Source organism: Megascapheus bottae, chromosome 8 (genome assembly GCF_031878675.1).
Source record: "Megascapheus bottae isolate mThoBot1 chromosome 8, mThoBot2.hap1, whole genome shotgun sequence".
NCBI classification, from domain to species: domain Eukaryota; kingdom Metazoa; phylum Chordata; class Mammalia; order Rodentia; family Geomyidae; genus Megascapheus; species Megascapheus bottae.
In genome coordinates, this window is record NC_143516.1 from 39,000,142 (window position 1) to 39,023,496 (window position 23,355).

Below are 23,355 nucleotides of genomic sequence, written 5' to 3' on the forward strand. Positions count from 1 at the left end.
AGGTACATTATAATTATAGTACCTTCTGTTGCCATGGCTTAAGTGATTTTGATGGTTTTAGAATATTTTCTGCTTATTACTGTTGTTTTGTTTTTAATCTGATGTTAAACCTTTGTTACCTTCCTTGAGATCCAGCCTGTACAGAAATTAATCCATAGTCAGACTGCACTCATGCTAAAGGTCAGACTAGATAACAACCAAATAAACAAGTAAAGATAATGACTATAGAAAATGTTCCAGGTTACACTGTGCATATCAAAAGTTTGACCTTGTACTGCAAAGTGGCAGAGGCTGCTGACTCAGTTATAACTTCTATCTATAATGTTCAAATTTAATTACTGGCACTCACCGTAAGAAGTACATGTTCAAATTTAATTACTGGGACTCACAGTAAGAAATACATTTTATTTCATGTTTCACCATGTGTATACACAACCTTAGAAATTTACATATACTTTTTAATCAAATATTTCACATGAAGAAACTTTACTACATATAATATATGCCAGACTTTTTTTTCTTTGCTACTTTATATTTAAAAGATGTTGGTGATAGTTAACTAAACTAATTTCCTAGCCCACAGGTTGAAAAAAGAGTCCTTAGATGGTCAACCATGCTTAAGCTTTCTGTGTACAGTGAATACTTTCAAAAACCTGGATTTGAGGTAAGATATTAGAAAGGATTGAAAGACTCCGAACACTGAATGTCCAGTGACTGTAACAGCACGATAGCATTATAGTTCAAGTGTCCTACAGTACCCAGAAAAGCTTCTCATGCTCTGCCTGCTCTCCTAGTGTATTGTGCAAGGCCTGCTCACTGCTAGAGGAGCTGTCATTGCCAGGCCCCGTGGTCCTCCTCTCAGAACCTGAGTGCCAGCTCCCACACACCTTACCATGCGCCTACAATAGCCTAGTGTTCTTTATGTTCAAAACACTCAATGGCACACACCCATCTCCAGTCGCCAGCTTCCGGGGGGGCACATGGTGGCGGACTAGGATGCCAGAACACTCCACTCACAACAACGAGCTTGGAAGAATTGCCTGCAGTATACCAGGAACCTTTAGATCATATTCTTTCTCCCCTTGCCCTCTTCCCCTTCCTCTTCTCTTTTTTGCACATCCTGGTCTTGAAGTCAGGTCCCTGAGCTTATTTTGCTCTGGGCTAGCACTCTACCAATTGTGCCACAACTCTGCCTGACCCTCACATTTCAGCCTCCTGAATAGTTAGGATTACAGGCATGAGCCACTGATGCCCAGCTAGACCATATTCTTTTGTAACCTCTTCCCAGAAATGTCAACATCTCAATCATGCTAAAGCCACAGCTTTCCTTCCCCTCCCCACAGTCAGTCAGCAAGAAAAAGCTAGGTGACTTGTATTACTATGCCAAATACTATGCCATTATTTCCCCAAACAGCTATCATACTCCAATGTGGGCCTATGTGATTTCACAGGTTATTCTGTTCTCAAAAGATCCTGGCTAATTCTTCATTTTTATTCTGAGTTATCTTTGCAAAATAATTGAAATTTAAGTATACTCTTGCCTACATTGTCATTTCTTTTCCAAGAATGATGAGTAAGCATTTCATTTAAAAATTTTCAACTTGGGCCGGGAGTTTGGCCTAGTGGTTAAAGTGCTTGCCTAGCATGCATGAAGACCCAGGTTCGATTCCTCGGTACCACATACATAGAAAAAAGCCGGAAATGGTGCTGAGGCTCAAGTGGTAGAGATCTAGCCTTGAGAAAGTCCAAGGACAGTGCTCAGGCCCTGAGCTCAAGCCCAGGACTGGCAAAAAAAAAAAAAAAAAAATTTCAACACTTTAACTAGGTGAACAAGGAGGTTTCAACTCAACATGTCACTTTATAAATGCAATGATACAGTCTCCATTTCACTTGTTACTGTCCATACCCAGCTGTGACCCTGTCAGAGGTCAGTGGCTAACCAGGTACGATGGCTTACAGGTTTAACCCAAGCTATTTAAAAGGTAGAGTTAGCAAGATTCTATCACAATCAGTAAGACGAGATGCAGTGTGCCAGGAATCCCAGCTGTACCAGAGGCTATGGGTAGGTCTGAGGGTAACCGTAGGTAACAAACCCTGGACAGAAAAAAAAAAAAAAAAAAAAAAAAAAGCACCTTTATGTAAAAGAGTTGACTCAAGTTGGAGACTTGATTTAAGTGGTAGAGATGCTGCCTGGGAAGCACCAGATTCTGTACCATAGGGCTTATGAAGTCTTTTTATTGATAGAAAAGCCAAGAAGCAGTATAAATGATACAAACCACAAGCCCCAGTCCTCAAAGTTCTTAAAAAAAAAAAAAAAGAAACCACTTCTCCTTCCTTTATTTAGCATAATTGTACAAAGGAGTTTCACTGTGTAATTTCAGTGTTTGCCTATAACACACTTTGATGAAATACACCACCTTTACTGGGAGACATCTTGGTTCGCATGAAAATTCAGTCATGTTGTGTGTTGGTAACTTGGCTACCTGATCACACTATGCTTATTTTTTATTTTTTATCCACCATCTACTCTTCCCTGAGGTGGAGTCAGGGGATATCAGGTAACAGCAGCAGGAAAGCACAGACTAGATGTTTATCTTCCCATGAAAAGTCCTGACTTTGTTATGACCCTAGGCAAATCATTTAAGCCTTCTCAACTGACGTTTCTCCTCTTTCCTACATTTAGCTAATGATGTCAGAAACATCTTGTGAGGACAGAATAAACATATTGTTGCAAGTACAAGTAGGCACCGTGGTTCTTGCTTGTAAGCCTTACTCTCAGGAAGCTGAGGTAGGAGGATCAAAAGTTTGAGGCCAGCTTGGGCAAGACCTTGTCTCAAATAAATAAACCATAAATGAAAGTATACAATACGGAATCAAAGGTACCTTTGTCAGCCAGATCCATAGCACTAATCAAGTACCTAGTTCATATGAGGCAATACCCTATCCCTAAATACTGGCTCAGATTAAGTGGGAAAATAAAGTTATAAAACAGTAGTACAGGAGAAAGCATACAGGCCATAATTAATGGCTAGATAAGAACGATAGGTTTCCTATGAGTAGTCATACCATGTTCTTTGAAAGTTCTAGATGAGCTATGAGGACAGAAACAGGCACAGGCATGTGTGAAGGCCAGAAGCTGGGGTAGCTTAATGGGGTGGCCACAAGGGAAAGTTGGGAATGGAGTCTTAGCTACAAAGAAATACCTTCAGGGCATACTGGCCCAGTGGAGAAGCTGGCCCCACCCACAGCCTTTTCTGATTGGTCCTGGTGTAGTGTGGCACCACCGTCCTTGCTATTTATGGCTGATTGCCTCAGCCAGGTAACAAAGGAAGCCACAGATAGCCTCTCACAGAGACATGTAAAAGCTTTATGCCTCAGGAGAGTGACTCACTGAGCCAATCACATCTTCTCCTCAAACAGAAATGCACGTCAACAACAGAGATACAGAAAGACAAACACTCAGTGCACCCAAGAGGAAGCTCAAGCTGCAGAAGCCATGGCCAAACAGGAGCCTAGAGAGAGAGAAACCTCTTCATCCCAGTGGAGGATGGGCTGGGGCCTGGGCTGGCTGCTGACAACTTGTGAGGTGTCTGAGGACTTGGGCTTCTCAGAACATCACTGGGAGCTTTTAGGTGATGCCTTGTTTCCTGACTTCCTCCTCCTCTGCAAATTCTTAAGCCCCTCCAGTCCCAGCTACCTATCAGGCACCTCAGGAACTTTTCAGACCACAGATTCTCAAGCCTTCTGCTGGGCTCCTGAATCTGAATGCCTAGGCCTGGGCTAGAACAGGTGTTTTAATTCCACGTTAATTTTCATGCTCCCCCCACCTTCACCCTCCACCCCAGAACCGAGTTAAAAGCAATCTGAGCAGGTACTTTTTGCTTCCTCCTGCAACCTGACAAAGCTTAACGGTCACAAAAGGGCTACAAGATGTCAATCATTTACAATCATGCTTTAAAAAAATTATTAGTCTATTTTTAAAATACACACAAAATTGTATGTACCTGGGGAAATCACACTTCACAACAACCTAGCAACTCTGACTCCTTCTAGCACCTTCTGAATTTTGGTTCCTGTTCAGGAATATATTCATACAACACTTTACAAAGCACTGTAGCCATCTTTTGAGGTCTTGCTAGTCACAGTACTCCTGGTCTATATACCATCCTCACAACCCTGATGAAAAGTAAATCCAGAGAGCCTAAGCCCAAGATCTAAACATATGTAAGAGATAAAGGCAAAGAGGTAAACCCAGAACTATCTGACTACAAGCCCTTTGGGTTTTCCATTATGTCTTTAGAATGCTTGCTTGTTTGAGTCTCACAATTACCTCCCCAGGGAAGGACAGGGATCATCATATCCATATTTTCGAGATGGAAATTCAGGCTGGCAAAGAATTCTCTTGTCCAAACCACAAGCCAAAAGGATTTGAACCCATGGCTATGAAGTCACACTGACCCTTTCTGTGCAGCCTTGTCAATACAACACAATGCCTATGCTAGGATGACTACCTTTTCTTCACGTGAGGATTGCACACACTCCACTCTTAACCAAATCACTGGTGTTAGATCTAAGTCAGGCAGGAAACAAATTATCCTAAAATGAGAATACTCTTAAATATGAGAAGTATTCCTCTTCAGTTTGCAAGCCTTCAGTTTCTACAAATTCAGGATATGGAGCCCACAGAAACATGAACTAGTTTCACAGCCCCTTCCCCACATGGTAATTACCATAGCCACTAATTAAATCATATACATTCATGTAAAAACATGAGTTAATACACAGTAGCACTTAACGGTATTTTCTCAAAGTTATAGCAGTGTCTACATTCATGCTGAATTCTATTTACGCAGCTAAAGAAAACTAGGGGAGGAGGATTTGTTTCTAAGTTAGACATTGTTGTTGTTTCTGTTGTAAATAAAGAACATTCAGACTCTTCCAGACAATTCCCAATCATAGTCATCTTAAACATTTTCTTTCTTGCTTATAGAAAAAAAGACATACTAATATATACCAGTTTTTGTCCAAATGGATCACAGAACAAACTTCGCTATTTGTACTTTCATAAGAACTCACAGGTCGGGCCGGGAGTTTGGCCTAGTGGTAGAGTGCTTGCCTAGCATGCACAAAGACCTGGGTTCAATTCCTCAGTACCCCACATACATAGCAAAAAGCTGGAAGTAGTGCTGAGGCTCAAGTGGTAGAGTGCTATCCTTGAGAAAGTCCAAGGACAGTGCTCAAGCACTGAGCCCAAGCCCAGGATTGGCAAAAAAAAAAAAAAAAAAAAAACCCTCACAGGTTCACAATGAGGATTCTTACCTAAAAATGATGACAACAGGGCTAAGAGAGTGTTGGTGTCTTCATCTCCAAAACATGAGGAAGCATTTGTGATGTTCTCACTGAAATTCCAGAGCGTCTTACAAACCAAGCAGGCCAGCTGCCAATCGTTAGGACCAAAATCTCTTAAACAGTCCACTAACCTGAGTGAAGAAAAGGCAAGTTGAAACATTATGTGGTTGGACTCTTTTGTATTTGTATAGCATGGTGGTGGGTTATCCTTCTATATAATAATCTGTGACATATTATAGAGCAATTATTTAAAATAATTTTCTATTTCCAAGTGGCTAAGAAGTAGCGTTTGTGAATTATTTTGTGTTCAATAAAATCTAAATTTCCTTTTCTGTGCTAGAGCAGGACTTTCCAAATGCTGAAATACCTCTCCTTAATTTGAATGGACTAAGGGGTCAAAGTTCCCAGGAAAAACTATGTCTTCTGAATCGGAGAGGCAGGACTCCATGCTTTAAACTTACTTTTTAATTCCACCTCCTTCTTTCAGGATGATGCGTTTGTCTTTGTCCACAGTGAGATTTAGAAGAACACCACAGGCACAAAAGCAGATGTCCTGGTGCTTTGCATCCAGCAGTGCGATGAGGAACTTGTGTACTAGGAGGACAGAGAACAAATGCAGACCAGCCAAAGCCCGGGGGAGAGGGCCTCAGCTGGATCTTATTTTTCAAATGGGAAGGAGTGGCTTGCCACACTGGAAACCTCATTGATGGACTTCACCCATCCTTCCTAGGTCTTTATCCATCTTCCAGCAATGGGTGTCCTAACACCTATCTCTCCTAAGTACCCCGACTTGGCTTCCCACATCCTCTGTTCCAATACTATCACCAACTCCAGCAGTTTGGTCTCCAGGGCTGCAACAGAGATTCTGGAGGTGGAAAAGAAGGAACGCAGAAGATATTCACCCTTGTTTCTAGTTGCTCTCAAGGGCCTTTTGAACTGGGGACAACTCTAAGGGGACAACCTGGTGTATGGGGAGAGAGTGTCAGCTCCGGATGGAGCCTTACCTGAAGTCTCCCTGGGCTAGGTATAAGAGGAAACCTGGACCAAAGCACCAGGGGTCATTTCCCCTGCCTCCTAGGATACCCAATGGGGAGCCATTTGGTCTGCTTCCTCCCCCCTCCCCGCCCCCCACAGCAGAGGGATGGGAGAACAAAGGGTTGAGGGAGAGGAAAAGATGCGAGCTCCGCCCAGTCACTTGCACCTGAGGGTGGTTGCTGTCCTGTTCTGGCCTCGGCTCTGTTGATTGGGTTGGGCAATAAGCTTGGTAAAGGCTACATGACATAGAAACATTCAGAAGACTGAAGAACACATTCCAAAATGTCAGCCATGCTGCCGAGGCAGTTCATATCTTTATTACCTGCTCTCTGTCAGGAACTAGGGCAATTGATTTTAAAAGTATACTCATCATTATCGTTTGAATTCCCACTCTAGGCTAGCATGGCACTGCCGAGCCACACTTGTAACCCTGTTTATCACTGGCTATTTTTAGGATAGTCTCACCTCCTGCCTGGGGCCTGCCTGAGCCACGATCTGCCTACTTTTAGGCTTCCTAAAAGTAGAAGTCACAAGCGCATACCACTGCATCCATTTCCCTTCTGTTTCACATACTTTTCTGCCTAGTTTGGCCTGGTGCCATGATCTTGCCAATCCCAGCTTCCCATGTAGCTCGGTTTGACAGGCGCACACCGTAGCCCCCTCACACATGCTTAGGATTATAGGCATGAGCCGCGGGCACCAGGCCAACGTGAGTCCTTCCATACAAAAGAGGTGAAACATGTCAAAACATAAACACTTGGATGCCTGCTGCCCACCTAATCTACAAAATAAATTATATTCAAAGCAGCATGTTGTGCATGACATATACAATTCTTATTTGTCAAGTGAAGTCAGTAAAACCTCACAGATACTTCCTGTCTTTGACAATCCTCCCCTTCCATGTCTCAGACATGGAGTTTTGTCATTTACAAACATCCTTACACACATGCATACAGTTAAGTAGCATGTTTAAAAACTTATACCAGTGGCATCCTTCTCTCTATTCTCCTATCTCTAGTTTTTTGCTCCCCACTGCACATTTAGGGCTGATCTATGTTGACATACAAACGTCTAATTTATTTAAATTGCTCTACAACATTTTGTTACACAAGCATACATATTTATACACCAAAATACATTACACTATTTTCATCTAGGCTGTTGGACACTTAGATCATTTCCAATTCTTGAAATTACAAGTAAAGGCTGACAGACATTCTAGTGTGTGCAGAGGAGGGGGGGCGGGCTGTCTCTTGAGTCCATTCCCATGGGCAGAAATGATGAATGCAGGTAACTTGTTTCCATGCAATACGCATGCACACACACACACACACACACACACACACACACACACACACACACCAATCTTACAGGAGGGAAGGGCACATTGCCTGGGTCTGTTTCAGGATCCTGAACTCTCATACACAGAATAGAATGTAAAGTAGTTACTTAGGTGAAACTAGGGCCAGTTATTATTAGCAAGAAATGTATGCTAATGAATTTGCCACTAACTTACTATTGTTCTGCACAATAAAGTTGCAGATGTCATGGTCCTGGGAGAGATTTCCAAACACACGCACAGCCTCCAGGATTCCGTCCATGTTGTTGCTTACAAGAAGTTTTAAGAGCACTAGGTTGGGTGGGCAGAGAAAGACATTCAGTGCCAGTTAATGCTTAAGTGAGTGAAACGAGCCTCATATTAAATGCTGACAATTTTAAAATTAGATGATAATCAAATGCAAACTGAAAGGAATTTCAGCAATAACTAAGAAACTAATTTTTTCCCATATTGTAATTTCTTTGAGAGAAAGAGCACTCTCTCAGATATTTGTGTCACAAGTCAGAGGATAGAAATATCTCCAGTTATGCATGTTAGTTAATAAAATCAAGACCTTCAGCCCCCATGGACCCACACGAACTCCGAGCCTTACATTCAGCGATATGGAGCTTTTTATCATGGATGATGGAGTTCTTCACTTGGTAGAAGGACAAATTGTTGATAGTTGCTGTTGTATTGATCACCAGTTCCTCACAGTCATCGAGCGACTTGTATTCTAGAACACCAATGAGCAGGAAGTCAGGGACATAGTTCAGAAGAACTAATGATACCCTAACTATCATTCATGGGCTCAGGGACAAACCAGCCCCAGGCAAGATCAGTGCAAAGGAAATGGGAGTACTGTTTGCTACTTTATTTCCTGGGAGTTTGCATGCAGGAAAATGTGCCCAATATAAGGTGCTTCCCCCGTGAGGGGAGACCTCACACTAAGTGACTCCATTCCTGAACCACGAGGTCTGGATGCTAGTGGTCCATTTTTGTTATCCTAGAGAATTTCAACTCTAGAACAACCTCTTGGATGAAACCAAAGTTCCTCAGGGAACAAGTAGGAAGACCAATTAGCCATGACGGGGAGTCTAACTCCTATGTTTTCTGATTTAATAGTCACTCGTTAGCCTTCTTTTACTTTTCATTATGGGAAAGAGACTTTGTGATAAACCACACTCAAAGAAGACTCAGTCATGTGTTATATTAGTCATTTGTTAAGACACAGAAGGCATAACATGGCCTTCAGCTTGTGGTCCACTCATCCTCAGAAACTGAGACATGATGCAGAACTCACTTCAGAAATATGAGGAGAACCAAAAAGGAGATAAAGCCCTAACTGTCTTCTTTGTAGCCTGGATATATGGAAAATTGAGACCAAAATGATCATGGGCTTTGATAATGGCTTCCATGGCAAGGAATTACTGTAGGAGACTCAAGATGTCAGCTGTCTTGAGAAAGATAAGGTAAAAGGAGAGACACAGGACCCCACATAAATCTCTGCTTATTTGAACCTTGACTCACTCTGAAGTCAGGTGCTTCCTCTTGTGGCATTGTGGCCTGTTCAAGTTATTCAACCTCCCTGGACTTCAGTTTTCTTGGTTGTAAACCAGAAATAATGACTGAATGTTTGCTAAAGAATTGCTATAAACTTTACATGTGTTCATAATCAAAGAAAGGACTTAAAATAGTGCATGGCGCCCACTGCGTGTTAAGTAATTGTTAAGTAGATAGATGAAACGTCTAGAATGACAGCTCGCGGGAGAGAGGGTACTTCAGGAGAATGTCCAGTGCCAGCAGAGCCTGCAGCCTGTTTCCTCCACTTCCTGATCAATGACACTGGAACTAAAGCAGTTCGCAGCGATTTGTTGCTTTTTTTTTTTTTTTTTTTTGTCAGTCCTGGGGCTTGAATTCAGGGCCTGGGCACTTTCCTTGAGCTTTCTCAAGGCTCAACCACTTGAGCCACAGCCACGTCCTTTTTTTTTCTTTTTTTTTTTTTCTGTGTACATGGTACCGAGGAATGGAACCCAGGGCTTCACGCATGCCAGGCAAGCACTCTACCACTAGCCACACTCCCAGCCTTGTTGCTTCCTTTGCCTTGGAAGAAATCATTACTCTCTCCCAGAAATGTGAGTCAGCACTTAGAGGGACGCCACCTCTCCTTGGACCACACATTTGGGGAGCCAGAAATGGAATTCTGGCATCTGAAGAAAGGAAAGTGGCACTCACAGTTACTGAGCAGCCATCCTGAACAAAACCAGGCACCTGACATGCATTTACCTGCAAAAAAGTTAATTCCAAATCTGGCTTCAAATGCATTTATAAGCATTTCAGTCCAACAGTTATTCTCTAAAGGTGATCTCAGACTGCCATAAAAATATACTATACACTAATTGGCTTAAACTAAAAGGAATTGCTTTTTCTCACAGTTCTGGGGATCAAAAGCTCCAGTTCAGGGTGCCAGCACAGCCAAGGCCTAGTGAGAGCCTTCTTCTTGATGATGGCCCTTTCTCCCCGTGTCCCCACAAGCAGACCCAGATGGAGAATGGAGAACAGTGGTGTCTTTCTCAGCAGGAGGGGAGCTCCACCTCATAACCTTGCTAGGCCCAGTTTATCTCCTAAAGGCTCCACCTCCAAATATCACCACGCTGGGCATCAGGAACTCGACAGATGAATGACATGCACCCCGGTGTCCTAACACCCCACTTTATAGAGGGAGGCCAAATTGCAGAGATCAAATAATTTGCTAGGTTTCACTACGCAGACATTTAAATCCAGGGCTGCCTGGCTCCACTCCCCTGCTATTCACACAGCACCCATGCAAGCCAACACTCTACACTCTTTGTACAGTGGGCAAGTGCCATCCTGCCCTCCATCACTGACTGGCTCTCACGTTTGATCCATTGTCCAGGCACCCATTTCTGATTCTGATTCAGCTCTCTTGATGAGAAGGCTGGTTCCTTACTAAATACTGTGATGATTCTGAAAATAAGACTGCCCTTATAAGTAAGGGTGGCCAGTAAAGGTGAATCCTGAGGTACAAGCAACTCCTCTGGGTGGATATTAAAGGTGGGAAAGAATGACAGGACCATGAGAAACCACATGACTTCAAGAACAGTCAGGCTGGGCAAGGGTGACAGTTGCTCCAACCTCAGGTTGGTGGGCAGGCCCTTTCCATAGTCAAAGCCCATAGGACTTTAGAGGGTTCACAAAGCCTCTCAGAGGGTTCACAAACCCCACAAGGGGAAGATGTCAAAGATGACTTAGGGAGGTAAAATCTTTTGTGTGTGTTCTTGTGTGTCAGTCATAGGACTTGAACTCTAGGCCTGGGCATTGTCCCTAAGCTCTTCAGCTCAAGGCTACTGCCCTACCCCTTGAGCCACAGTGCCACTTTCAGTTTTCTGGTAGTTAATTAGAGATAAGAGTCTCGTGGACTTTAATGCCTGGGCTGGCTTTGAACAGCCATCCTCAGATCTCAGCCTCCTGAGTAGCTAGGATTACAGGTGTGAGCTACCATGCCTGGCTGGGAGATAAAAATTTTCAAAAGTCAGAACAGACAAGAGGTCACAATCTGCCATGACAAGGCCAATTCAGGAGTCCTGGTGAGACATGGAGAAAAGGTTCCTCACCAACACCTGCCTTCAATGGACACTGCAGACTGAAGCATGCTCAAGGGGGCTGCCCACACCTGCCATGGGACCACCTCTGAAGGCAGTCAACTGCCTTCGTATATATATACATATATATATATATATATACATATATATATATATGTATATATATATTTTTCCCCTATAGGTCTTTCTATGAAGCATAGGTTGGCCATGAATTTGAGATCCTCCTGCCTTAGCCAGAATTTGCAAACAGGGCTTTTAGGAATACGTGTGGGTAAGTGAGGTAATAAAGTAGGATTAGTGACCTGATAAGAGGAGGAAGAGAAAAGTCTGGGGATATAGTGATGGAGCTTTTGCCTAGTTTGTGCAAGGGCCTGGATTTGATCCCCAGCACTGGGGTTGGGATAAGAGGGGAAGGTGGGGCCTGGGAGAGAGTCCTCCTGTCCCAAAGGTTCCCACAAAGGACACGAGGACTTGCAGACACACAGCAACTTGATTTTCACCTTCTTAGCCTCCTGATGTGTGAGAAAGAACTTTTGGGGTTTTTTGCCAGTCTTGGCCCTTGAACTCAGGGCCTGAGCACTGTTCTTGGGCTTTCTCAAGGTTAGAGCTCTACCACTTGAACCTCAGGACCATTTCTGGCTTTTTCTATGTATATGTGGTACCGAGGAATTGAACCGGGTCTTTGTGCATGACAGGCAAAGCACACTACCACTAGGCCAAACTCCAGGCCCCAAGAAAGAAGTTTTAATTGCCCATCCATATATTTTGTTGTGGCATCCCATGTTAACTACTAATACAGGGGGAAAGGATGTGACCTGAAGGACTTGGAAATGTTTGCAGAGAATTTAAGAACTGAAGAAAGAAAAAAGACACTTTAATTGTGTGGATTAGCCTAAGAAACATTCAAGATTTTAAAACCTTTTGTGGTTAGTTTAGCCAACTTTTGCCCACTTATTGCTAGGACAGTTTTGAGTTGAAATATAAGTCACTAACCATAAAATTCACCCTTGGAAGGGGCACTGTTCTGTGGACTCTAGAAATGATCTACATGATTGTTTGTCTTTCTTTATCAAACCTGGGTTATGTTGAAGGCAGCTGTGAACAGAAGAAGGTTTGTTATTGTTAGTCATCCCGTCCTACACTCGAGCCACAGAACTAACTGTCTTGGGGCCCCAGGATCTTACCCAACATGCTCAGCAGCAGCTCCACGACTTGTTGGTTGGCAGCTAATCCCGGGCCAATGTGAGGGTGAATGGCTATATTGGCCAGGACTCGGGTCAGCTTGATGAGCACATCCTCAGCCTCAGAGGGTGGCCTCGGCGGGGTGCGCTGCCCACCTCCTGCACACCCCAGCCTCTGGGACTGCAAATCTGACTGGTAGAACATTTGGAACAATGATAGAAGAGTTTGGATGCTCCCTTTCTCTTTGAAAAAGTGTTCCCGAGCCTGGTTATTTTTTGCTGTCAGGTTGCCAAGAATAAAAACAATCCGAATGACTAAATCCTGCAATAAGAGAAAGATTGAAGAAAAAAAAAGAGTTATAAGTGTTAAGAGTCCAGAATAAGTACTTGAAAAGAACACAATCACACTTAATTTATTTGTCATTTAATTAAGATTAAAGTGGAATACATCTGGCTTCTACCAATGTATACAGTGTTTGATTCCCAAGATGGATACATATTGAAAAGGAGATTAAAAGCAGTTGGGGGCTCTGAAACAGTAACTGATTGATGGGATCAGCTTAGTCTTTTAACTTCAGACCCTGAAATTCTGGGTGGCTTTTCTCATTATTTTTTTAATTTCCAAGAATAACTAGTTGAGTAATCTCAACACATCATGTGAATCTAAATTTTGACACTAACAGATTTCTTAAGTATCCATATCTTTTCCTAAAAAAATCTATTTCCTGTTGAAGCATTATGTCTAAAAATTAGGCATTTCCCAATAGTGGACTGCATTACAGTACAGAGTTCCTTGATTTCAACACCACTGTCTTTTGCAGCTTGAAAACTCTTGTTTTGTTGTTTCTTTGCTTGAGCCCAATTTCCCAAATGTGAGTATTAGAGCCATGACCTACTACATCTGCCTCAGATCGTTCTCTGTTGTAGATGGCTGTCTTGCACACTGTAGCATCCATGGTCTCTGTCTGTTGGAGTATAGAAGCGTCTCTCCAGATGTCAAAATCTCTCCTGGGGCAATACTTCCCTGGCTGAGCCTTAGCGTTCCATACCCACACCACGTGAAAACTGTAGTTGTCAGTTCTAGATCTCAGAGATGTTTATATGACCTACCTTTGCTAGAATGTGCATCGGAGATGTTTGCATTTCTCTGTACATAATCCATATTTCACAGTAAAAATGGTGTTTTGTTGTTGTTGTTGTTGTTTTGTTTTGTTGTTGTTTTGTTTTTTTAAACCAATCCTGGGGGCTTGAATTCTGGGCCTGGGTGCTGTCTCTGAGACTCTTTGTGGTCAGGTAGGCTAGCATTCTACCACTTAAGCCACAATACTTTTGGCTTTTTCTGAGTCATTTATTGGAGAAAAGAGTCTCATGGACTTTCCTGCCCAGGGTGGCTTTAAACTATGATCTGCAGATCTCAGACTCTTAAACAGCTAGGATTACAGGCGGGAGCCACCAGTGTAAAAATGGGGTTTTTATTGTTGTTTGTTTGTCAGTCATGGGGCTTAAACTCTGGGCCTAGGCTCTGTCTGTCCCTGAGCTCTTCAGCTCAAGGCTACTTCCCTACCCCTGGGCCTGGGTGTTGTCCCTGAACTCTTCAGCTCAAGACTACTGCTCTATCCCTTGAGCACAGCTTCGTTTCCACTTTTCTAGTGGCTAATTGGAGATAAGAGTCTCATGGTGTTAGTGCCTGGGCTGGCTTAGAACCAGGATCCTCAGATCTCAGCCTCCTGAGTAGCTAGGATTACAGTCGTGAGCCACCATGCCCAGCTATAAAAATGTTTTTTTAAAACCCAAGCTGAGAACATTTAAAAAATGAAAGACATGAAGATGATTAGGTTCTTCACTGGAAAACAAGGTACAGACAAGGGTTAAGATGAGTCTACTCACAGAGGTTGACTAACTCACATGGGAGGAGATGTGAAAGGAATATTCACTGGGAGCTGCAACCAGCCTGGGTGCTGGTGTTTGTCATGCCAGGAATAGTGTCCTTTTACAGACAAGCAACTGGTCCCAGGGAAGCTTTCCAGGTCATATGGCTGGTGAGAGGCGGAGCAGGACTTGAGCTCAGGATTGCCAAGACTCTGGAGCCCTTTCTGCATCCAGCCTGGCCTCCCACATATCAGTTAGTTGGTGTCCTCCTTGGCCTCATTTGCTTGCTTGCACATAGAACAGCTAAGGAATTCTTCTTTTAAAATACAAACGTGCTACCCAGCAGAACTACCCAGGACCTGAGTCTGTTGATCAGACCAGTGGTCAGGAGCAGCCTCCAGGAGAGAAGGGCAAAGTACTGGGGGCATTTTTAACTAGGTACAGCAGGACCAGATGGGACCCTGGCGGTCCATTACAGGGTATTCAAGAAACAAAGGAGGATTAGGGGTAAAGGACGACTTCCAGACTATGACTTCTCTGCCAACACCAACTTGCTCCTGCTTGTTCTTGAAAGAAGTATTCTCTGACACTCACTGGCACAGAAGCATCCAGGCTGCTGTGTGTGCAGCTAGAAGCCATTTGCCAACATTGACAGAACTTCCCATGATGGCAAGAACTGCAGCTGGTCCAAGAGAGAGATTATTTTCTGAAGGAGGGCATCTCAAGCATTCTTCCAGGCAATCCAGCTAGGAAAACCTTCTCCTCACTCACCCCAACCCCAGGGAAAAGTAATTGCCTAGATAAAGCTTGGATCAGAGGAGTTAGGGGTGACACACACATACACAAGTACGAGACACAGTGTTCAGAGGAGTTTAATGTATTTGAGGGGTCAAGGCTAACCTCTGGGAAGAAATAGCAAAGATTGTATGGGTTCCCCAAGGAACAAGACAGCAAAGAGGATTGGGCATTCCAGCTGAAGAGCCGAGTAGTCTGCATTCCCACAAGGGATTTAGCTTCTCTAGGCCTTTACGAACTCATTTGCAAAAAGGAGAACATACTGTATTGTGAGATTGAATGAGAAAAATAAAAGCATAATATAATGCTCAGGTTGTATTGAGAAAGGATTCAGGTATTGCATCAGCCCTTTTCCTGTGTTGTCAACAAAATGTTACAAATAGCTAATGGAACAGTCTGAAAAAACACAGAAAAGGGGGCTGCTTAGCAGAAAAGGATGAGCAGAGTTATCAAGAATGAACTTCAGCTGGGTACTAGTGGCTCATGCCTGTAATCTTAGCGACTTAGAAGGATGAGATCTGAGGATCAAAATTTGAAACCAGCCACGACAGGAAAATCTGTGAGATTCTAATCACCCAAAAGCTGGAAGTGGAGTTGTGGTTCAAATGGTAGAGTATCAGCCTTGAACAAAAAAAGTTAAAAGATTGTGCCTAGGTCTTGAGTTTAAGCCCTAGCATTCACATTCTCCCCCCACTTCTCTCTCTCTCTCTCTCTCTCTCTCTCTCTCTCTCTCTCTCTCTCTCTCTCTCTCTCTCTCTCTCTCTCACACACACACACACACACACACACACACACACACATGACTTAAGGTGGACCATATGTGGGGAGGGCAGGCATGGGCGGAAGGAGTCCCGAGAAGATCTATATCTAGGACAATCTTCTTCCTAGGCCTTGGGGTTACCTTGTCCTTATTTCAGCACATGGACTCTTCCCCAAAGAACTTGTGGCTTATCAGCCTTAAATCTAAAACAAGCACACACACAGTGTATGACACTCAAATCCCATTTCACAGAAAGCCAAGTTACTGAAAGTAATTCCCAAACGCAAAGCCCATTCCTGGGCTGTGGAAGGAGGAAACCCTAAGGGTGGTTCACTCAAGTCAGTCTAACAGAAAAGCGTCTTCTAACAGGACACGGAGGATCTATAAGAATTAAGCTCTTAACGGAAAATCTGTCACACATTTTTCTCCTTCCTTCCTTCCTTCCTCCCTTCCTTTTCTTGCCCTCCTTCCCTCCATTGCTCCTTCTTTCCTTCTTTTCCTTTCTTTATAGAAATTCTGGGGTTTGAACTTGGAACTTTACACTTGCTAGGCAGGTGCTTTACTATTTGAACAATACCTCCAGCCTTTTCTGTCAGTTGTGGGGCTTGAACTCAGGGCTTGGGTGCTATCTCTGAGCTTTTTTGCTCAAGGTTAGGATTCTATCACTTTGAGCCACAGCTCCACTTCTCCCCCCCCCCCCGCCCTTTTTTTTTTTTTTGCCAGTCCTGAGTCTTGAACTCAGGGCCTGAGCACTGTCCTTGGGCTTTCTAAGGGCTACAACTCTACCACTTGAGCCACAGCACCACTTCTGACTTTTTTCTATGTATATAGTACCGAGGAATGGAACCCAGGTCTTCAAGCATGCTAGGCAGGCACTCTACCATTAGGCCAAACTCCCGGCCCCTTGTTTGTTGTTTTTGAAACACGGTCTGAGACAGTGATCCTCCCATTTGTATTCCTGCCACTGCTGGAATGACAGGCAAGTGCCACCATGCCTTGCTGTTTCTGTTAACAAGCAGGGATTCTTTGTCCCAGGCTATCTTGGAATTTTGATCCTCTGGCTCTTAGCTTCCTAGCTGGGAAGAGCAGTGTTGTCACCATACCCAGTTATTGCTGGAGCGATGAGTCGAGTGAACTCTTCCTCAGACTGGACCTGAACCACATTCCAAAGTTCAGCTCACCCAAATGTACTGCATTCCTACTGATACCAGTCTCCTGAGTAGCTGGGATTACCGGCATGATTCACCACTCCCAGATCTGCTTCGTATTTCCTGAGGACTATGAGCATAGTTTTGTAGCTACTTTGATGTATTTTTTTCAGTTTAGACACTCTATACTAGGACTACTTCTGAAAACTGTTCATAATTGCTAACAACAGTAGTATCCTCTAACATGGAGAATGTAACAGTATGGCAGGTCATGTTCTAAGGCTTTGCATATACATATTAACTAATTTGTTAAAAGGAAAGAATGTCCACGCTGACATCTGAGCAGCAAGACTGTCAACATCCAAAGCCCAGAGAGCACATTTGATGGCAGTTTTGGGTTAACATGTTTGTGCCTTCACTGCATTCCCTAGATTATGGCAATTATTTCACTTTTCACAAAAGGCAGGAAAGGCATTGGAAGTGATTTTAAATGCCTTCTTAAGGAATTTCATAAGTAGCTAGCAGGACTGATCAGTTAACCCCTCCCAAGAGGTCATGCATGTTTGGAAGAATACCGGGCTATTTTACTTTTCTCTTAGGCAAACCCAGCAGACACCTCCAGTCCTGAACCTCCGTCAGCACTGTTTAGCTGCCTGCCAAAGCCTGGCCATTGGAGGAATCAGGTTTTCTCAGGTTCTTCAGTATTCAGATCTCCTGGATCCACTGTCACATGTGGTCAAGTCAGGAAGACTAAGTGCTTACTTTTCTTTTCCTGAGTTCTCTCAGGTTTGTCCACATCTCTGATTCTTTGTCCCATCTCTGTGGTCCCTTTGTGGTAGTGTGACTAAGCCTAAAAGGGAGAGGGGGGAGTGTGGGCTGTAGGGCAGGAAGAGTTAACACTGTCACCATACCTCCCTCCCTCCTTCAGATGGAGAAAGGAGGGGGTGGTTCCTGGCAGCAGCCGTGCCAACTGAAGGATGGCATGCGAGCTCAACAAATGGAAATGGCAGATTGCACTGTTCGCAGCGCCCAGCTTCCAGCAACTGCTCTGCTCACGGTGCCTGTCCTCTTCCTCAGGGTTGGCTAAGGCCTCTTTCTCTCCCTCCCTTCTTGTTCTCTGCAGATCTAGGGAGTATGAATTGGTCTAAATCGAAAAGATGGCATTCCTTTGTTCCCACATGGGTGCTTGCCTTGTCTCACCTGGAATTCTGGGACAGAAGGGTGAGCAAAGGGGCTGTGCAAGGCCCTCACCTCACCCTGGGTGGCCTTGGCTTCCACTCCTGAACAAAATGTCCCCACAGAACCCAGGCCTGGCGTGGGCTTTATTATGAAGAGATAATCTATTGTTCCACAGCCTGATCTACCTCGGGTCTATGAAGTATAATTCAATTTAAATAGCCTGAGGATTTATAGAACTTAAACCAAGACCAGAATTACTGATTTATAGAGACTACCAATTTCACAGCAGAAAAGTACATTAATATACAATTCTCCATTCCTCTATTTTTACACATCTATAAATCAACTTGTAGTTTTATAATGTTTTTGCTAAATTGAATGCAAAGTCCCATATTCATACCACAACTATGTGGTTTTGAAAGAACAAAACGAAGATGAATCAGAAGAGGTTCTCCCCGCCCCCAAAAGCAGTCTAGTATAACCAGCGCACACTGGCTTTCTAACTTTGCTTAAAACTGAACAGCTTAGCAACAGCTACAGCCAATCAGAGCTCAGACAAACAAGTTCATCTATTGTAAGAGGCCTGACCTCAAGTGAGCATGCCAGTTCTAGCCTGTGGGATCTCTGCCTGAGGTTAACAGGCTCTGCCCAGTAATCACGCATGTTACTAAGTGTTATGGCCCCACAAGCCTGCAAATAAAATTACTTTAACTGGAACGAATCAAGGAGCAGAACTCTGCTGGGAAGAATCGTTTATGCCAAGTTCTAGGAACAGCAGCAACTGTTGAAATCACACTTCATGAAAGAGGTGTGGGCCTAAAGCCAACTGCACAGAAAGAGATCTCACCTCTCCTCAGAGATGTGGAAACTGAGGCTTCAGTGACTCCAAAGTCACACCCTGGGGAGAGAAGAGGCAGGACTTCCAACAATCACTTCTGAATGTATACACAGTTTCCAAAGCTATCTTTGACCCCACTTCTTATCTTCTTATTCCCAGTGACACTCACCTTTCCATTTCTCCAGCCCTGGGGACATCTCTCACTCCTCTTGATCTAGTCCACACACACACACACACACACACACACACACACACACACACCCCACACACATCATTCCTGGTCCACTAAGAAAATCTCCCTAAAATCCCTTCATTCCCTGGAGAGAGGTTCTGGCTATCTGGAAACCTGTCAGCTTCCCTGGGATGAGCAGAAACACCCCTTCCTAAAGCGCAGCTTACATCATCCTCCGCTCAGAGACATCTCCCGCCTAGGCAGGTGCCAGAGGCAGCATCTAATGGCGCCATCTGGGCCTGTAGGACCACTTCAGTATTACCTCACAGTGCTCCCCACCCAGAGCTAGCCAAGGCCATCGCATTCCTCCCCAGCTTCTATACCCTCTACCACCTTAAAACAGCTGAGTTGTGATGCTGACCACAGCAGTGGAAATATTGAGCTATCTCAGTGTAAACTCCCTCTGCAGACTCCACTTACTTAGGAGAGGCCAACCATTACTGAGCAAAGCAAAACATGAATGAAATATTTTTCAAGAAGTGATTGAACCTAAAGTGGGTGTGAATGGGCTTAACATTTAAACACTTTGTGTAAGGGGGTGGGGGGCTTGAACTTGGTTTTTTTTTTGTTGTTGTTGTTCAAAGCTAGCACTCTTGACTTCAAACCTCAATCCTCAGATCTCAGCCTCCTGAGTAGCTAGAATTACAGGTGTGAGCCACTGGCATTTGGCTTGAACAGAAAATGAAATGAATCAGAATGTCTGAGAAACCTCTTGCCTCTGAGAGCCAAGACTCGCAATTTGCATAATATATTTGACTTCCTGCCTAAATAAAACTCATAACTTAGTGATAGGAGGCTTGAAAGAGAGACAAATGTGACCAACCCAGAAAACAGACTGTGCATGTCTGGGAAAATACCATTTCACCTAAGAGCACTAACTGTCTAAATATGCCTAAATGTCTAAAGATTGCCTAAATATGTAACTACAGATGGTGGAGCTCTCAGAGATATTAGAGGCCCAGAACTGACAATGTAATAAGATCACTTAAAAACCAGAAGAGGCTATGCTGGAGTTCCTCTATCCATCTAGCCATGCCTGCAGCAACCACCATCTGAGAGTGAAGGCCTCTCACAAGTACCTAGGCAAGACCACTGTGCCATTATGCCCAATCCTTTTGTAGGCCACAGGCATTTAGGTTCTGTACTGAGTTCAGGAAAAGCCAGTTCCACAAGGGCAAAGCAGTGGGAGCTAGAAAGGAGGGAACAAATCCAGGGCTTATAGTGTGTCTGCCTGGTCAGGGGTGCGGAGCAAGGCCAAGAGGGAAACTCAGCCAAGTGCTCTTGGCACCCACTGGGAATGTGCCTTGCAGAGGGGCTGGGAAGACAGCCACTGCTCCCTGCCAGGGAGGAGGCAGAGGGTGAGCAGGGCCAAGCTGCTATACAAAGGCACTGGGGAAGGGGAGGAGGCGCCTCCCTAACCAATCCTCTGGCCCCTGGGAGATGGAGGGGAAAGAAAGGTCACACGTTATCTCCAGACTGCCAAAAGTCTGGGGTTGCATTAAAGATGAAGAGCTAGAAAATCCAAGTGGTATTGTGATCTGGGCTTTTCAGGCTGCAGGGCTGGAAGGAAGCCCTCCCTCCACCCCCACCCACCCCAGTCATATGAGGGAGGAGGAACCTAGAACATAGCACAAGCAAGGGGAGGGATGGTAGTTCCTAGTGACGGCAGAGCTCCAATGATAGTCCTGCCTCTGGATCCAAGAAACCCACCAAATCTAAGAAAGACAAGAGACAAGAGGACCCATGGACATTTGACGGGACTGTAAATAAGTAGCTTTCTTTCTGGACCATGTATGTGACATTTTGCAAAAGAAAAAAATAATATGTTGCCAGTCTTACATAAGTCTTATTTGAGGAGTTTTTAGTAGATCTCTTGCCCAGTAGATATTTACAGAAGACATGAGGAAAATCCCTTCATGTTCTTCCAAAAAAACAAACCCACACAGATTTCGCTGAGCTGCTAAAAATGTAGCAAGGCTGACGTCAGAGGCCCCTGGAAAGGAGGCAGCGCTGCCTCCCAGCTGATGCTGCCTGCTTCCCGCTCCTCCCTTATTAAGCCCATCTGTCTGCACATTTGGTTTGTACCAAATGTAGTTTACACCATAAAGCAGACAATATGTGCATATTTCTTAAATGAGATTTGTCATTTAATTGAATTTTGGTCAGTGTTTTGACTTAACTCTTGTAGCTTCAGCTTACAAAACTGCAGCAAGGCGACTATGTTGTCACCATTTGGAATTTTTGTGCCAACAGGGACTGGAGTCATTTGTTGTGACATGGAGTTTGGACAAATGAGCTACATAGATGGAAGCCAATGAAACTTCCTGTGAAAGTGTCTAGTTCTCTCCACAGAAGCCCATTCTAAAAAAAACTGGGAGCAGATTCTTCTTCATGGAGACTGTGGGTGAGCCAGAAACGCTGACCAATAACAGCCAACCATGAACAATGGGGAAATGCAGAGGGAACTCAGAATGGAGGAGGACATGACAAAATCTCTGAGAGAAGATACCGTAAGTAAGTCTCTAGTCTCACACGTCGCACCTCCATCTTGTAGACTGGACCTAGCACAGGAATTTCTCCCAGGCAATTCCAATGAGTACTCAAACCCCAAAGGCACATGGTGTGTTCTGACCCTAGAGACAACACACTTTCAGTTTACTCGTAACAGGTTACTTCAATTCTTTTTATTGCCATGAGTTAACTAGAAGCAAGGCAAAAAGCCTGGTATCTGTACTCCATTTTGTGTTTGTCATTGTCCTAAGCTGTTCTCTCCATGGTCACTCTACAATCGCCCTTGGCTCCAGAAGAGACAGAGTAACATCTATATGATTAAAGACTGAAACTATCCCTAAAGCAGAGCCTTACAGGACCGGGTCACCCCCAACTGAGGACTAGAGTGCTCCCTGGAGCCGGAGACATCAGCTGGTGGAAACCAGGTTGCTCCTGTCTAGAGAAGACAGCAGTGACTTCTCTAGAACCAATCACACCAAACCAGTAGCTGGGACTCTTGTAACTGTGCACACCTTTGTCCCCTGCCCTTCATTCTTCCTGTGTCTACACCTAATGCTCAGGACACTGCATCTTGAAGATGGTTACAAGAAGAACGGAGGTATCATCTTCCCGTGGGATCACACTGTGTAACAGTCTCCTTACTTTGCCAGATTTCTTTCCTAATAAACTTTCCTATCACTTTCACAACACTTTGGGTCTAGCTGGAATTCTCTCACTAGACACAAGGATCAGTCACAAAACAATCACCAGCACATGCAGACTGAGACCCACGAATGGAGGGCTGTGGGCAAGGGGGCAGAATAAACTGTGCTAACGAACTCAGCACTCGCAAGTTTATTTGTTGCAAACTTTATTTGTTGTAAACTTTTTTTAGATGTGGGCCTATGCTGCACTTTTTTTTTTCAGATCAGAATATCACATTTACAGAAATACTGCCTCAGCCTCCCAAGAGTTGAAATTATAGGCATGCGCTGTCATACTTGGTACTGGTGGTTATTTTAAACTTGATGGCTGTGTTCAGCATGCCCTCTCCTGTCCTAGGCAGGCAGCCCCAGGGCCTCTGTTCATTCCTCCTTGAATATGGTCTCAGATGAGATAATTTGGGGTTTAGTCTAATGTACTATTCTCTTTAGCTAAGAAATTTGCCTCTCTAGCTGGGGTACAGCTTAGTGGTAGAGCACTTATCCAGCTGAAGGTCCTTGGTTAGATCTCTAGCACTGCAAAAACAAGAACAATCAACTACAACAAAAATAACCTACCCACCATTTACTGGGGGAAATTATCTGGATGCCTGACTTGGTCTTGTCAACTTGCTTCCTATTTAGTCAGACTGAAGAAGATGTTAAAGTCTCTTGAGGTTTTGAGGGAAGCTCACTGCTATCAATAGTGGAGGAAAGTGTTTCAAGAAACCACCTTAGTAACACATAGGTAGGTTTCCTAACCCAGTGCTCTGAGGAGTATACTAGGTTCTTAGTAACCTAGGTTCTTAGGCCACACCTCAGCCCTGGATCAGAATC

At 44.1% G+C, this 23,355-nt stretch overlaps 1 protein-coding gene across 2 annotated transcripts in view; it reads right to left on the minus strand.

The window, feature by feature from the left end:
• Positions 1-23,355, minus strand: part of Armc2 (armadillo repeat containing 2) — a 98,193-nt gene that overhangs the window by 5,758 nt on the left and 69,080 nt on the right. For both annotated transcript variants that reach the window (XM_090338325.1, XM_090338326.1), the window contains 5 exons: positions 12,510-12,828; positions 8,316-8,438; positions 7,901-8,014; positions 5,811-5,943; positions 5,320-5,480 (listed from right to left, as the gene is read on the minus strand). In XM_090338325.1, coding sequence (XP_090194451.1) covers positions 5,320-5,480; positions 5,811-5,943; positions 7,901-8,014; positions 8,316-8,438; positions 12,510-12,828 — 850 coding nt within the window. The remainder of the gene's footprint in view (positions 1-5,319; positions 5,481-5,810; positions 5,944-7,900; positions 8,015-8,315; positions 8,439-12,509; positions 12,829-23,355) is intronic.